General features: G+C 36.0%; 1 protein-coding gene across 20 annotated transcripts in view; it reads right to left on the bottom strand.

Moving 5' to 3' along the window:
* The window catches only part of LOC137245606 (uncharacterized protein CG5098), a 96,252-nt gene that overhangs the window by 33,967 nt on the left and 45,578 nt on the right, over positions 1–16,707 (bottom strand). For 17 of the 20 annotated variants that reach the window (XM_067776547.1, XM_067776536.1, XM_067776535.1 and 14 more), the window contains one exon: positions 408–10,000. In XM_067776547.1, the coding sequence (XP_067632648.1) occupies positions 9,449–10,000 (552 nt within the window). In that variant the 3' untranslated portion in view covers positions 408–9,448. Of the gene's footprint in view, positions 1–407; positions 10,001–16,707 lie in introns of those variants that run through there. The other 3 variants (XM_067776537.1, XM_067776541.1, XM_067776548.1) reach the window with 3 other exon arrangements.

Raw genomic sequence — 16,707 nt, 5'->3', positions numbered from 1 at the left:
AAATATTTAAGGGGTTGTGTAGCTCAACACTTTCAAGTTGCCAGCGCAATTTATAGCTATATATAGCTTCTCGAACTCAACTGTCAACCTCACCTACCGATGGCGAATTCTGTTTCTTTAGCAGACGAAGCTCTGGCGACCCCAACTTACAGTGAATATACTATAGCTGTCTTAAATATATTGACACATTTGTCACAAATGCTAACGACAAACCTTTAAATATTTTAATTCTGAAAAAACACAATTGAATCACATTTGCATTATTCCACATCTGGTATATGCGAGGCGCAGCTAAAACTAGTATTCCACGTCTGAAAAATGCAAGCACCGAGGAGGTTTCTCTTATATACTTGTCAATACTTTCGAACATGCATTAATTAAACAACGCATTTATATTGTTTATCAGTTAAAAGAAACAATATGCATATAGTCTATTTATTTCACAATTATATTGTTTTGTCATTTACTTATATCATTTCGTTACTTTTTTCACCTTTTGAAACTTAGCACAATCGCGGCTACTGCCGACTTCATACACATTTTACTTATTTTGTTCAATGTACACTTTAATGTAATGAATGCTGATAGATTTAGTTTTGAGTCAGTGTATGTATTTGTATACTTATGCTTTAAATTTAATATAAATTTTGAATTAAAAAATTACAGCTGTTCACTCAATCAAAAAGCTTTAATAAGTTTTAATCAAATCGCTGCATTCCTATAGCACAAACCACATTTTTAATCTATAGATATACGTAAATACAATTGGTAGCAATATGTAGTGAAATTACAATTGAAAGTACAAATTGCAATAATTATGGTTAATTAAATTATTTATAATACATATATACTAACTTGCGGTATATTTTTATTTAATGGTTTTTTGTAGGTTATTTTTAAAGTTGCTTTTCACTATGTACGTTTTTGGATTAAGTTGTTTATGTATAATGTGTTTGTATGTATGTCGATGTGTGTACAATATCTTATATTTAAGTTAAGGAATTCTATTTACTTCCATAATTACCAATGATTTTTGCCTTTATATAAACGTATTGTAATATGTATATATGTTTTTTTTTTTTGTATATATACTTTAATGATACAAATTGATCATTTATGTACGTGTGGATATATCATAATAATTATTTTTATTCCATGCGTACACAATATTCCTTATACTAATATAAATTTTAATACCAGTTACAACTAAAATTGTTAAAATAAAAAGCAGTTTCACTTGTCACAGAGGAAATTAACGTAATTACAACTGTAGTTAACAAAACCTCTCTCGCGGCGTCGACATATGTAATTTTGGATAGTTGATTGATACATAGCTTTCGTATCTTTAATTAGACTTACTACTCTTAATGTATAGATAATAGGCTTATATTTTACCTAGTTTTAATTTGAGAAGTTTTTATGCTATAAACATTCTTATATTATATATTTACGGTCTCTGGTGGTGTATTTTGTGCAATACAAGAAATAATTTAACACAAAACATTAAATTACATTATGTACCGTCTCACGGGTTTGTTAATTGAAAAAGGAATTATGAAAAGAGAAAATATTACAAAAATCAGTAAAGTTATTTTTCACTTTTTTCTAAACCTTTTCCAGTTTAATTTCAGAAATTTACAATTCCAGTTAAAAAAATTGCAATTCAAGTTCAGAAAATTACAATTCAAGTTCAGAATTTCCAATTTAAATTCAGAAATTTACAATTCAAGTTCAGATTTTCAAATTCAAGTTCAGAAAATTACAATTTAAGTTCAGAAATTCCAATTTAAATTCAGAAAACTACAATTCAAGTTCAGAAAATTACAATTCAAGTTCAGAATATTCATTTCAAGTTCAGAAAATTACAATTCAAGTTCAGAAAATTACATTTCAAGTTCAGAAAATTACAGTTCGAATTCAGAAATTTATAAGTAAGGTGTTAATTTTCAAATGTTATTTTAATTAATTAATTTTATACTTATTTGTTACTTGCGGAAGTGTTGATGCTTCTTGACCATGTTGCCAAAATGGTGGCTTGGGTATAGTGTACCCCAAGTTTTCTTCAAGGTGTGTACATCTCGAACCTTGAAATCAAATAGAGGATAATTCTTTCCAACAAGTGCATTATGACGCTACGGCCAAGAAAGTACTTCAGTCGAAACATCAGTTTGGAAGCAGTGGAAGGGAGAGACCTCCACAGAGTTGCGAAGGTGGAGGAAGACTTGACCTCTCATGGTGCTCCCAATCACCGTCAGATACCGCGAAACAGGGAAAGCTGGAAAGCGAAACTGCCAAAATCGCGATTAAGTGCCAATCCAAGATGAATGATAATTTGAGATATGGCGCCAAAATCTATGCAGACAGTACCTATATGTTACTTCCGGGAGTGTGGACGCTCCGTTGACTGTATAAGTGGTCATATCTTCATCATCACTGCTGTCATACTCAGTGCAGATCAATGGTTGTGACGCTAAGAATATAGCTGGATGGCATTACAATTGCTTCTTATGAGAGTTTTTTCTTCGCTATCTAGCAAATTGATTTAAACGAGTTAAGATGTCCAATGCTCCCTTAACACATAGATACCATCTTACATACATTTATTTCCATTGGATAAAAAAAAAAATACCCGACAAATTTTCTGAACTTGAATTGAAAATTCTGAACTGGAATTGTAATTTTCTGAACTTAAATTGCAATTTTCTGAACTTGAATTGGAAATTTCTGAATTTAAATTGGAATTTCTAAACTTAAATTGTAATTTTCTGAATTTGAATTGTAAATTTCTGAATTTAAATTGGAATTTCTGAACTTGAATTGTAATTTTCTGAACTTGAATTTAAAATTCTGAACTTGAATTGTAAATTTTTGAACTTGAATTGTAAATTTCTGAATTTGAATTGGAAATTCTGAACTTGAATTGTAATTTTCTGAACTTAAACTGGAAAAGGTGTAGTATTGATAAATATTTTATTTAGTTTTTGAAATTTTTATTTCTTAATGATTTTGATTGTTACAAATTTAATTTTTCTTTCAAAAGTAAAAGCTTTATACTAAAATACGTCAGATTCAGACACACCCAAATTAATTACTTCGTTTGTGCCATCACTTAATCACGTCATTAAAAGGACTTTGACAATTGTAGTGCCTGACTAAGTCTAGAGTCTACAAATATGTAGCCCATAATGTAAGAATTTATCATAAGCCGATCTAATCATTGCTGCGGCTTCACAGAATTTAAGGAAAATAATAAAAAAAAACCTTAGAAACATTTCAGGGCGACTTAAAAAAAACTGGAGCTATGTACATAGATGTATGTTGGAAGGTGAGTTAGGACATAGGAACATTAAAACCCAATCAAAAATATGAACAATTTTGTTGGCTCAATAATTTAAACAGAACGAAATCTATATTTTAGAATCCGCCGCTTATATTTAATTATTGCCAGTTGCTTCTCTTAAGAGACGTTAGTAGTAATGACTATTTTAACGAAAACTCTCCATGAAGGGCAAAAGGCCTGTCCTAAAATTTTAACCTGCGTGTTTTTATACGAACAACTTGGCCAACTAAACTTTTGTCCAACATTAAGTGGCTAATTTTAAGCTTTTTTTCTTTAAGTTTCCATTCATTCTTATAAAAAAGAAACAAACATTACAGTCAGTATAATATAATAAGTACGAAAATTGGGAAAATATAATTTTGTAATTGTAATTTGGTTTCAACGTCTTTATTGATTTTATAAAACTTTAAACCAAAAGTGGTAAGCCGTGCAAAGGGCGTGTGCATCCACATAACTATAATATGCAAACATTTTCAACTCGTTTTTTGAACGTATCGTTTGGGCGATTTGGATGAAATGTGCACTAATTTGTACGAAATAGTCTGCTTCAGTGCAAAGAGGGTAGATTTGGCGTGACATCTGATATATACATAGATCAATAAATGTGTAGTATTATCAGGGCAATGATGCTTAGCAGGCAGTTGCAGAACATTGATATTGTATCAGTGGAGGAATTGGAAAAGGGACTGTGGCCCCTCTGCGTATAAATATGTATGGTATGTAGCCAGCATTTGAAATGTGTAAAATGAAGCGGCATAAAACAAAAACAAAGGATTAAAAAAAACGTCGATTCCAAACTGCCTCTTCAAGGAAGATGAATTTTCACTGCGAGGCTTTTCATTGCAGAAACCACTCCCGAGAGAAAATCTTTTTTCTAATTGAAAAAACTTGTTTCCAAATTTTCGATGTTGCTTTGCTCTAGACTTGAACCTAGGATTTTCGATCTGGAAAACTTCAAACAAAAATGTCCTTGTGCGAAAATATTCTAAATCAGAATTAAAGGCTAGAGCATGAAAGTATGTACATTGGGTTGGGCCGATTTGTATGGACGAAAGTTAACCTATATCGCGCCATCGATTTTTCGTTAGGATTTGGGCTGAGGAAAAAAAGTTCCACTACGCATACCCAAAAAAATAATTTTCGACCCTCCGAAAAATAGTCGATTTTTCGACCAAAATTGTTCTAAATCTACATAAAAGAAATTTTTTTTTTCAAAAAACTCTATTTACCAAATTCGCATTTGCCAATTGACACGAAAAAAAATACATAAAAAATGATTTGGAGCCTTGAAAATGAAAAAAAAAAAAATGCATAAAAAATCGATGAAATTTGGCAGGCTCGAAAATTATATTTTTTTGGGGCGTAGTGGAACTTTTTTTCCTGAGCTTAAATCGTATCGAGAAATCGATGGCGCGATATTGGTTAATAAATCGACCCAGTCTAATGTACATATCTGAATTTCTTTGCAATTGGGAACAAGGTTTCCTCCACCCGTTTTTGCCCAACTCCGTGGAGGTGTTACAGTTCTGATATTATGAATGCCTAGTATCCACATGACCTACCCAACAAAGCTTTTAAACTTTTATTCGCTGCACAAAGTTCCTATCTTCGTACAGCTCTACGTAAAGAAGCATACATGTTCAAGAGAACTTCTTTCTCAAAAACTCCAAGACTCATTTCATCTGCCTTTTACGGTGCCAATGACTTTACGCCTTCCATCAGGATAGATGTTGTGAAGGAATCGATTGATTTGGATCTCTACGCCGACCTCAGCTTGGTTGTTAACTCTGGTTTATAAATAATAGGTAGACTAAGCTAATGCACTATACTCAACACATTATCCTTTTACCCATAAAAATAGGAGCGAAGTACACAAAAAAGCCCTTCAAGCTACCCAATAATGAATGAACGATCCAGGTGTGAATAACGTCATTATCATGGCGTCTTGGCAACCAAAAATTTTACCTTGAGCTCAGGTATTAGGTATTAAATATTTGGTAATGAAAATATTTATATCCATCGATATTCAGCTAATGCGTTAATGCGAAAAAGTACAAAAATTGGCCAATTTTACTTCTGAAAAAATGCAAAAAACAACACATTTTCGGGGACAACATTTTTGAAAAATTTTCAGACAGCCGAACGACAGAAAAAGAAGAATTTAGAGCAAGGCTATTGACGGCTTCCTTCACCCGGTTATTCCACCATGCTCCATGCTGTCCAGAAACCATAAAAACGTAAACGTTTTCTTACATTTGTAAACAATTTCCTTTCCTCTTTAATTAAAAAAAAAACAACAACAAAAGATATTCTAAACAAAAATTCCGTGCGAGTTTTTTCCCTTCTCCCATTCCTCGTATTCTAAATAAAAATTCCTTGTCAGTTTTTTCACTTCTCCCTTTCCTCCTGTTCTGAACAATGTTCGAAAAAGCAGAAACCGGTTATGGGAGAAAAGTAATTATTATGAATGTGAGTGGCAGAGATTTCTCTGCCATTTTTTAGGAGTTTTTTCACTTGTTAAATTAAAGGCAATGCATCAAAATAATTAAAGGAAATTGATTCTTTTGAGAAAGAAGACTTATTTGTACAAATTTGTGCTAAAATATGTACATTCTACGACAATATTCTTTATTTTAAGTCGAAAAGTACATCATAAGCAACGGAAGAGCTCTTGGTATATTTGATGCAGCCATCCAGAAATTGCGCCAGCATTTTTTAAAAAGGCTTAAATAGATTTTGGCGTATGACGAAAGACGAATTCAACTCGACTTGGCCGCCAGAAAATTGCTTTGCTGAATGGAAGGAGGCAACTCCGGCGGATATGTGTTATCTCGCCGTCTTCTTCTTATGCTCCTCTGTTGATGTTGCTGTGGCACCAATTCATTCTCATTTCAGTGAAAACGACATGAAATGCAATACTGTGCATTGTTTATACTTTATTTCTTAATTTCAAAGAAATTCGCAACAATAAATGAACTTTTCAATTTTTTAAACAAAATAAGAAACGCACAACGAAATTTCAATTCACAAAACAGCTGACTTCGAAAATTCGAAATTCCTATTCCCCAATTATTGTTCTCCCTAGTAGAAAAGAATTGGAGGAATTTTTCCGCGGGAATAAAAAAAATCGCGAGAATAAAATTCCGAGGGAATATTTAGAATTGGGCTGATTTCTTTTGCAAGTGGTGCGTTCTCCGAGTGTTGTACAATTATTCTAAAAAAAGTTGATGCCCTAATTACAACAATCGTTACGGACTCTCTCGATCTAAGCCATTCGCATTTCTCAAATTATTTCTTTATACATATTTGTGAGTAACAAATTTTTTTTTTTTTTTCAAAATCAGAATTACAGACACATGCACTCAATACATAACAGCTTAAAAATAGTTTACGCTTAAAACTAACGAATGCGTAGAAATTTATAAATAAATAGCCATATCAAGCTGCTAATTACTTATGCCAATTTTGTCTTGTTTCACTACATTCACATAAGATCAAGCTGTCGTTATTGATTGTATGTAAATTAGAATTCATCAATCAAAAAACGATGATTTTTTCACTATTTCCGAAAGATTTCCGTGAGCTGGACCTATTAAAGAATGCCTCTATTATTCAAAATTAGAAAACAATGGTTGAATTTAATTAGTATGCTAGGGGAGCTATGCAAACTTAGTGTATTATTAAAAAATGTATCGAAATAGGTAATTACCTATTTCGGACGACAGTAGATTTAAAAAAATTAGGAATAGCTTATCCAGTCCTCACAGATAAAAACTTTTGAGGTATACAAAAAGTTCAACACAGAAACAAAAAATTTTCAAATTCGGCCCCATTCTAAACAAAAATTTCTTGCGAGTGGTTCTCTTCTGCCATTCCTCGTGTTCTAAGTAGAGTTGGGATTGTACCGGGTATTTACCATTTGTATGGATAAATACAAGAAAAATAACCGGAATATTCCTTTTTGTATCTTTTTTTTGGGTATTTAAAAATCATTTGAATCGAGGCTGCTTGGAATTACAATTCAGCAATTAAATTTATACGAAATTCAAAAATTTTCGTTTTGATTTTAAACAAACAACCCAGCAAATACTCGGAGTCAACAATTAGTTTGAAAGGAATCCAAACCTTGGATCGTTTGCACTCGTTATGAACTCATTTAGGAGCCTGAAGCGAATGCTATATGACTTCTAGCGCGCTCATATTTTACATCTAACATAAGTTTTATACAGGCCTCCTTCCGATATCATATATGAGCCTTATTGGCCTCAAATACTACTAATTTTGAGATCTAATGACACTACTTCAGGGCTTTTAGTAATAATTTTTGACACATGTCCGAAGCGAAACATATAGGGGAGAAAATTATTGTGATAAAACTCCCATGAGGATAAAATAGAAATGAAATAAGTATTAGTTGAATTAATTATTTATTTAGAATAAATTGTCGCAGAAAAATTTCTGAGTTTTTATTCCGGAGCTGCCTAGTTTACCGATTTTAATATTTTTCGTTTGTTCATAATTTCATCAAATTGGAGTCATAAAAGACTCTTAGGTAATAGAATTTTTGAGGCTGATATTTTTCACGTATTTCGGACCCATATTGAGCTCCAGAACTGTAAGCGCTTCGAGAATGTTTATAGGGTACACATATTTACACAAACAAAGCTTCCTCTCAAACATGCTCACGACGCTCATAATTTAAGAATCCGAAACGAGTCCAAAATAAGTGGGCAATGTAGGAATCAGAAAAGCGTCGAAACGCGTAGGAGGGTAAACGAAAATTTAATTTTTGCCTTTTATTTAACGGCATAAAAGCTTTTAATCTAGCATGCAAAAATTATCATTTATCAAATATTTGTGTTCTTTTCTTTGTTTTGACTTAAAATGTTTACTGGGTAAACTTAAATTTTGGCAAGGGCATCCAATATTGGCCAAATATTTTTGAAAAACGCTGGATTACAGATTAAAACTAATTCGACCGATAGCGTAATGGATAACTACCCACCAATATAGGACAAATTGGGTACATTTTCGATTGAATTTGTGTGTTTGTTTCACATATTTTCCAAAAGATTATGTTTACCCTTCTTTTGGGTAAATATTTGGGTATTTACCCATTTTTACCATATATAACCAATTTACCGGGTATTTACCATTTGGGTATTTACCCCATTCCCATCTCTAGTTCTAAGTAAACAAATCCGTGAGAGTTTTTTGACAAAGGGAAAACCGGTTAAGGGGGAAAATTGGGAAATGCAATACTCTGCATTGTTTATATTTTATTTCTCAACCTTAAACAATCTCGCCACAATAATTAAACTTTTTTGTTTCTTGAACCAAAATAAAAATGCGCAATAAAATGTCATATGGCAAAACAGCTGACTACGAAAATTCGAAATTCCTATTTCCCAATTATTGGAATAAGAGAAAAGAATAGGAGGAATTTTTCCACGGGAGTAAAAAAATCCGAGAGAACAAAATTCCGAGGGAGTAATTAGTTTTTGTTCTGTTTCGATTAGTAATTTACAAGAACCAAAGAGGTTGCAAAAGCTACTCATATTTAGAAAAAAAATTTTTTTGAGGGGCTTTATAAACGGTTTGAAATGTACTTAATTTTATAGTGCCAATAAAAAATTTTACTTTTTTTCATGCTGCACCCTAATGTACATACATACAACATATTTCGTCGCCACCCTCTTGCTATAAGCATGAATATGTTTTTTGATTTTGAGTTATAAAGGATTCACTGGTTCAACAATTGAATGTTATTTATTGTATTATAATCTCGAGTACTTAACATAAAACCAAACTTCACTTTTTACGGCCAAAAGAAAAAAGGTGATACATGGTAAAAAAAAACATGGCTTTCTTTAAAACAGTAAACTTTAAGCCCTGTTAACAAAACCTTTTAATTTTCTACACATTCATTGCTCTGGCAAGTGGGCCACGATATGATTTTTATGAGAGACCTATGGCAGGTTCTATCTTAGCTTAATTTAGCTGTGTTTGATTTCGACGTTGCTGCGACATCATTGAACAACGCCTACGACGCACATAGACTTGACGTGCACGTACACGTGGACGGCGGTTTTTACATACCTTCGATTTTCAAGAATTTTTCAATCCTGGCTGATGTTGTGCGTTGCTTTTTTCAACTGACAAACGGTGCTGAGATATCGCTGCTGTCGTCGTTGTCGTTGATGCTGCTGTGCCCAATATTGTTTTTGCCTCTGATTCGCCTTCTTTGGCGGGAATATGCTGTTGACAGTGTACCTGCATTATTGATTCGTTTAAACTCCAACCTGCCGTTCGTGCACATGGCACATGTGCTGCTAATTTACAATCACGCTGCAAACAACAAACAATTGCACCTGGTTTACTACATAATGTACAATGATAACGAGTGCTATTCCACACAGCCGCATCCAATCCCATAACACGTACACCGACTAAAAATACGTCTGGTGCCCAAACGATACAGTCTTCATGTAGCCACACTTCATAACTCTTTTCCGAAACTTTAGTCATGCCTATAAAATTATTTTGCAGCAATTCTTCATCAGCGGTGCAGTCGAGGGGATCATTATCTGAAGCTGTTGCGTTGGCATTCACGGTGTCGAGAACGGAGTTTGCATCATGCGGTTTCTTCATCTTTTTACCCTAAAAAAGGGAGTGTAAATAAATAACAATATTTTACTTTTTGTCATTAAAAATAAAATTATGAATGTCTATAAAATAAAATTCCTGTTTGCTGCAAATTGTGTTTCTGAAAACCTAGCTGGGTAAGGAGTTCTTATGGGAACTAGTCCTAGCATACCAAAGAACCAAAGTGCAAAAAAGGGAGTTGCAGAGGGCTTACAATAACTCCACAACGTCTTTACGGATCGCAGAACTAATTTAAAAATTGATAACAAAAACTAATGCAAAGAACTAGTCGATTATTTTACTAATCCCCCAGCGGGTTAGGGGGTCAGAATATACCCGCGGTAGGTATGCCTGTCGTAAGAGGCGACTAAAATAAAGGGGCTGTGTAGTGCAACCCTTCAGGTTGCCGGCGCAATATACAGCTTCTCCAAAACCAATTGTCAACATCACCTATCCGCGGCGAATCCTGTTTCACTAACAGACGAGGCTCTGGCGACCCCAAACTCGTCATGGAACTTGGGGGTGGGGAGGGAGGGATGGCCTGAAGGTTTAATGTGGCCACATAAATCGTTCCCGAGATGGTCGGGCTAGCACCTTAATGGTGCTGTGTTACAGGAGCGTACCGAATCTGTATCCGGCAAAGGACCATCACATCGATAAAACTCCCCAAAGCCTTCAGGGAGCAACCTTATCGCTACAACAACAACAACAACATTATTTTACTAAAAAAACTTTTTCTGTATTTAACTAACGAGACATGCTCTAAAGATATATGTCTTTAACCACTTAGCCATATGAAATGCTGAGGGGCCTTTACACTAGTATAAAGTCTGAGTGTTGGAGATTTCAAGTTCAATACTCAGCTCCCGAGAAGCAAGTGATAGAGAAGTGAAATTCAAATACATGTCCTAGTAACCATCGCTGTTTGTAAACTTTGAAATTTTTTCTAATCTATACATATGTGACCCGGTCTATGAAAAGGTGGCTTATGACTCAAAAAAAAAAAAAAACTACTACTACTAGGTTAGGTTAGGTTAGGTGGTAGCTGCCCTAATAAGGATAGCTCACTTGGACAACACGAAGGTCCGTTGTGATACCACATACACTAAAAATAACGGTGACTTGATCTAGCTACTTAGAGAATCGTTGAGTAGCAATGATAAAGCTCCGAATGATACCGATCTCAACTTTGGGTAAATCCTCGGGAGATTCAAGTGAGTCGCGACCGAATTACTTTCGCTAGTTCTGGCAAAAGCTGGGCAATCAAGCATAAAGTGATTTGGTGATTCCACCTCATCGTCCTCCATACAGCTGCAGCAGCATGGATTTTCCAGTATATTGAGACGTACCGCATGGATACCCATCGGACAGTGCCCTGTCAAAACCCCAATGACCATTGATAGGTGAGCCTTAGTGAACCCAATTATTTCAGCAGACCTCCTGCCATCCACTTTCGGCCAGAAAGATCTTGCTACCCTGCAAGACGTAATGTCCACCCAACGTTTTCTGAACTGACTCGAGGCCCAGCTATGGAGGAACAATCCACAGGTGGCCAGCGGAATCCCGAAATCCCTACAGCTATCTTCATCCGGTTCAGTTGTACCGATGCGGGCTAAGAGATCCGCTTGACAGTTACCCGGGATATCACTATGGCCCGGGACCCAGATAATCTTAATTGTAAAATATTTCGATGCAATCGCAAGCGAGGTCAGGCACTCCCAGATCACTCCCGATCGCACTGTAGTTGAGCTCAAGGCCTTGATAGCCGCTTGGCTGAGTAGATGTTAAATTCCCTAACCGTAGTAGCACTGGATAGCATTCCATCCACCGCATCCTTAATCGCAGCAACTTCCGCTTGGAATACACTGCAGTGATCAGCCAACTTAAACTTGCGGCTAACATTTAGCTCTTGACACCCCCCCCCCCCAACCTTTCCTTCCAACTTCGACCCATCCGTGAACAAGTTAACCGGTCCCATGCCCCAGATAACTCCTCTTCCCACTCCTCCCTCGGGGGAACGACTGGGGTGAAGGATGCATAGGGAGCGGTCATCGGCACACAATAGTCCGTCTTGTCCGGGATAAAGTCGAAATTAGTAAGAAGGCTAGGGTGTCCGAAGTCAGAAAGCCCATAACCCATATCACGAAGCCTGACGAACGACCGGGCCGCGGCTGCCTTTCCCGTAATATCTACTTAATGTATGTTCAGCATGACATTCAGTGCCAAGGTAGGTGTTGTTCTCAGAGCGCCACTGATACCAATCAGCGCTGTCCGTTGCACTGACACTAACATTTTGGAGGTGCTCGCCGTTCCCAGTGCTTTCCACCAGACCAGTACCCCATATAGCAGAATCGGTTTGACCACCATCTCATAAAGCCAGTGTACTACTCCTGGCAAGAGTCCCCATCTCTTTCCGATAGCCCCTCTGCAGCAGTACAAGGCAACGGCGGCCTTCCTGGCCCGATCTTCCACATTGGGTCTCCAAGACAGTTTCTTGTCCAAAACAATCCCCAAATATTTAACCCTATCAGAAAGTACCAACGGGGGTACCAATCGAGGGAGTTCTGAAATCGGACATCTTATATCTCCTTGTAAAAAGAACCAATTCCGTTTTCCCGGGTTGACCGCCAATCCACATAATTCAGCCCACCTAGCCACAGTATCCAAGTAGCCCTGCAGAACATCGCACAGGGTGCCCAGAAATTTGCCTCTGACTAGGATAGCGAGGTCATCGGCATAGGCAACCACCCGACAACCATTGGTCTCCAGCTCCACAAGAAGCTCGTTGACTACCACAACCCAGAGCAGAGGAGATAGGACACCCCCTGTGGCGTGCCCCTGCACACCTTCCTCTTAATTATGGCCCCTCCCTACTCCGCTGCGACAATTCTGCCGCATAGAAGTTTGTTAATAAATTCAACCAGAGCCGCCTCGAGAGCCCACCAGAGCTCTTTCGATTGCCCCCGGTAAGGCATTGTTAAAAGCCTCCTCGATGTCTAGAAAGGCACCCAGAGCATACACTTTGTGTTCTAGGGACCCCTCTATTTGCTTAACAATCGAATGGAGAGCCGCTTCCGTCGATCTGCCCTTGCAGTACGCATGCTGTGAAGCCGACAGTAACCTCCGAGGTATCCTTTCCCGTAGGCAGAGGTCATGAGGGCTCTGCCGGCCTTCGGAATGAAAATAACCCTAACCGTGTGCTAAGACTTCGTGATATAGTTAAGGCTGAGGCAGTTAGTGTAGATGATGGCCAACCAGCGGCAGGAAGTCCCCAAAGACTTTTGAAGTTGCGCAGGAATGATTCCATCCGAGCCCGGAGACTTATAGGGCTTGAACGACCCTATAGCCCAGGTTATTGACTTTCCCGTATTGAATATACTACTACTAAGAAACTGAAGAAATGCATTGTTTATCTTTAACAGCTGCTCCTCGCAATTTCTTTTTTGAGTCATAAGCCACCTTTTCATAGACCGGGTAACATATTATAAAAAGTAAACGCTTTTTCCCTGTCGCCGCTTGACGCTCAAACGGGTGGACGGATTTTAACCAAACTTACACACAGTTCAGGTACATGGCCCCGCATGGGTCTTATGAACTTTTTTTTGAAATCTCATACAAATGGGATCTTTCATACTCAATATCTTTGGAAGTATTAATGTTAGACTACTGAAAATTAGTAAGGTGATATATAAGGTAAGTCCCTATCCCCATCCCTATCCCTATCCATTTCCCTATTAAACAAACATATTTTTTGCCTTTTCCGCACTTTTTTTATTCCGTATACTTAATTTACAATAAGAAATTTCCTACAAATCACTTATGTATATGTACATAAAATATTTCAAATTTCAAAATTGTTTCCAAACGATTTTGTTGTATGAATATTTTCGGTTCTATCTGTTCAGCAAGTAGCCGCCTGCGATTTCAAATTAAGAAAACTCATTCAAAGACATGCATACATATGTACATAGAAATATTTAAAATTACAAATTTTTAATTGCGCTTTACTTTTTGCAATAGTAAATAAAATTTATTTCACGAGTCACTCTTAAAGTTTTCCTGCTTCTACAAACGTGTTTATTTTAGTGAAAAATAGTGAGTAAAAGGCATAAAATAGAAACAATTTAAACTTGAAACTCAAAGCTAATGACTATGGCTAAGAAAAGGTTACAATAAATAATATATTTAAAAAATAATAAATAAATAAATAAACGAATGATAGAGTACATTTGCTTAGAAGAAATCAGTATTTTAATTGTCTAGGTTATTATAGAAACTTGTTAATTCTTTATTGAAGAGCAGAGCATTGCTTATAAGCCTAAGTCTAGAAGGGAGCGAGTTCCAAAGACGTATGGAAGTAATGAAGAACTGGCGATCAGATATTAGCATACGATGTCTGAAGTGGGTAAGGAGAACAGATCTAAACGACTGGAGAAAATTTAGCCTCCGATACAGATAGTCAGGTTCCTTCATATATATTAATTTATGTAGCGTAGTGAGCGTTTTAAGTTTAATAAGGTTATCGAAAGAAATGTTTAGCAACCTGTAAGCATGATGAGAGACGTGGTCAAGTCTTTTCAACCCATAGACGCATCTAGCAATGTTGTTATAAACAACATTAAGTTTCCTATTACATACATAACCACAATTAGATTAAATCTCACAACCATAAAGGAGCGTAGGTATTAAGTACGCTTTTGCTATTAGTAGACGAATATGTAACGGAGTAAAATATTGTGTACGCCAGAGTGTATGAAGCATCCCATACACTTTTCCGACTGTGCGGAAGATGTGATCTTTCCATGTCAAGGTTTTGTTAAAAACTACACCTAGATTTTTTGCCGTGTCAACGTATTCTATAATAGTGTTGTCTAAAATTAAATTTTCCATTCCACTTTTATCTAGTGACCTTCTATGAATGACTATATATTTCGACTTCTTAGGGTTAAGACATAAGCCGTTCATAGAAGCCCACGTACCAATTTGACACAAATCGTAATTTAAGTTATTAATACACGAACTGGTACGATCACTAGGACAGCACACATACAATTGTACGTCGTCAGCATAAATGTGAATATTACATTACTTGAGAACACCAGGCAAATCGTTTATATACAAAACAAATAACAGGGGACCAAGGATTGAGCCTTGTGGGACGCCTCTTAAAACACTGACGAAGTCAGACTTTCTGCTACCAACACTTACTGCCTGAGTTCGGTCGGCCAAATACGATCTGATTAGGGCTGTTGCACAGTTGGGGAAATTAAATAGGTTGTCCAGCTTCTTGCAGAGAACGGTGTGGTCGACCGAGTCAAACGCTTTTGAATGGTCGAGAAGAGTTAGGAAAGCAGTAAAAATTTTGTCAACTTGTTCTCGAATATCCTCTATCACCGATAGGAGCGCAGTTTTGCAGCTACGATTTGACCTGAATCCAGACTGGGAATCTGTGAGAAGGTTATTATCCTGCACATAAGTATTTATCTGGCAGTGTAAAATTCGTTCGACGACCTTGGAAAGGAAAGGCAGAATAGCTATAGGTCTATACTCCTTGTTTTGCTTGGGGATTGGGATTACCTTAGCAACTTTCCAACATTTGGGAAATACATGCATAAATATGTGGTAATTGGCATTATGAACAATGTATGTCCATTTTGCTATGCACTAAAATTTAAAAGCGAAACGCCTGGAATGTGTTGCGCCTCAGGAAAAGTTCGGCTAGAGGAATTGCAATGCCCACCAGAACCATTAGCAACACTAATTTCTGGTTCAACAGCGGAATCATGACATTTTCTAACCAATGTACAAATGTATAATTCAAGTTTCCGAATGACTACGTTTGAAGCTACCAATATAATAGGAGACAACTATATGCCAACGTTCAAGGTAATTTCAGTGTAGGGTTGTGACCGTGTTGATTTTGTAATTTTTTTTATAATGACGCAATATGCATGTTATGAAGGATATTTTCACTATTTTCTTAGTTCTTAAAACTATCAAAGTAAATTTTTTCCGATATAAGAACATGAGAAATATAGTTGACCGTGTGAAAAACATTAATTTCCCATATTCAGAACACACTCAATGATTGGTTCTATGATTTATTGATTGTCATGAGGAAAGCTAGGAGAATTGAAACTTGGCCTCGCTAAACTCGATTGTCATACCGCAAGAATTGCATACTATTTGCACACTTGCCATTCACTGTCAACAGAAATTGAAATCATTTCTTTGAAATTCTTGGAATGAGAACTCCCACAACTTTTAAGTTTCCATTTAGTATGTTCGCTAATTTATGATATTTTTCTTCTGATTCAATCTTTTGGTCATAATCATTAGCAATTGGTGTGAATCATCGACATCAGTCTAGGCGCTCTTCAGTTATAAGCATAGTAGCTAACGTCACTTTGTTCGTTCCATTTTTTTTTTTTTTTTTGACATTTTCTTAGATATTTTCCTTTCTGGTCGGATACCAGTCCAGAATTTGGTTTCATTAAATTTAAAAAAATCATATAATTACATTATTTAATTTTTTAGCTAATTACAGTATTTAACTATTCATCAGAAAATGTTAACGCAAATAATAAATATATATAGATATATCGCTTATAAATGTGAAACAAGAAGTGTTTTAAAGGCGCTTTATTTACTTTCCATATTTTTTATAGCAACGTGGAGTGAAACCCACGGGTATAAGCTAGTATCAATAAAAATACTTTTAC

This window comes from Eurosta solidaginis, chromosome 3, assembly GCF_040869045.1.
Source record: "Eurosta solidaginis isolate ZX-2024a chromosome 3, ASM4086904v1, whole genome shotgun sequence".
NCBI lineage: Eukaryota > Metazoa > Arthropoda > Insecta > Diptera > Tephritidae > Eurosta > Eurosta solidaginis.
The sequence above is the reverse complement of the archived record's forward strand: the minus strand, read 5'-3'. Positions and strand labels throughout refer to the sequence as shown.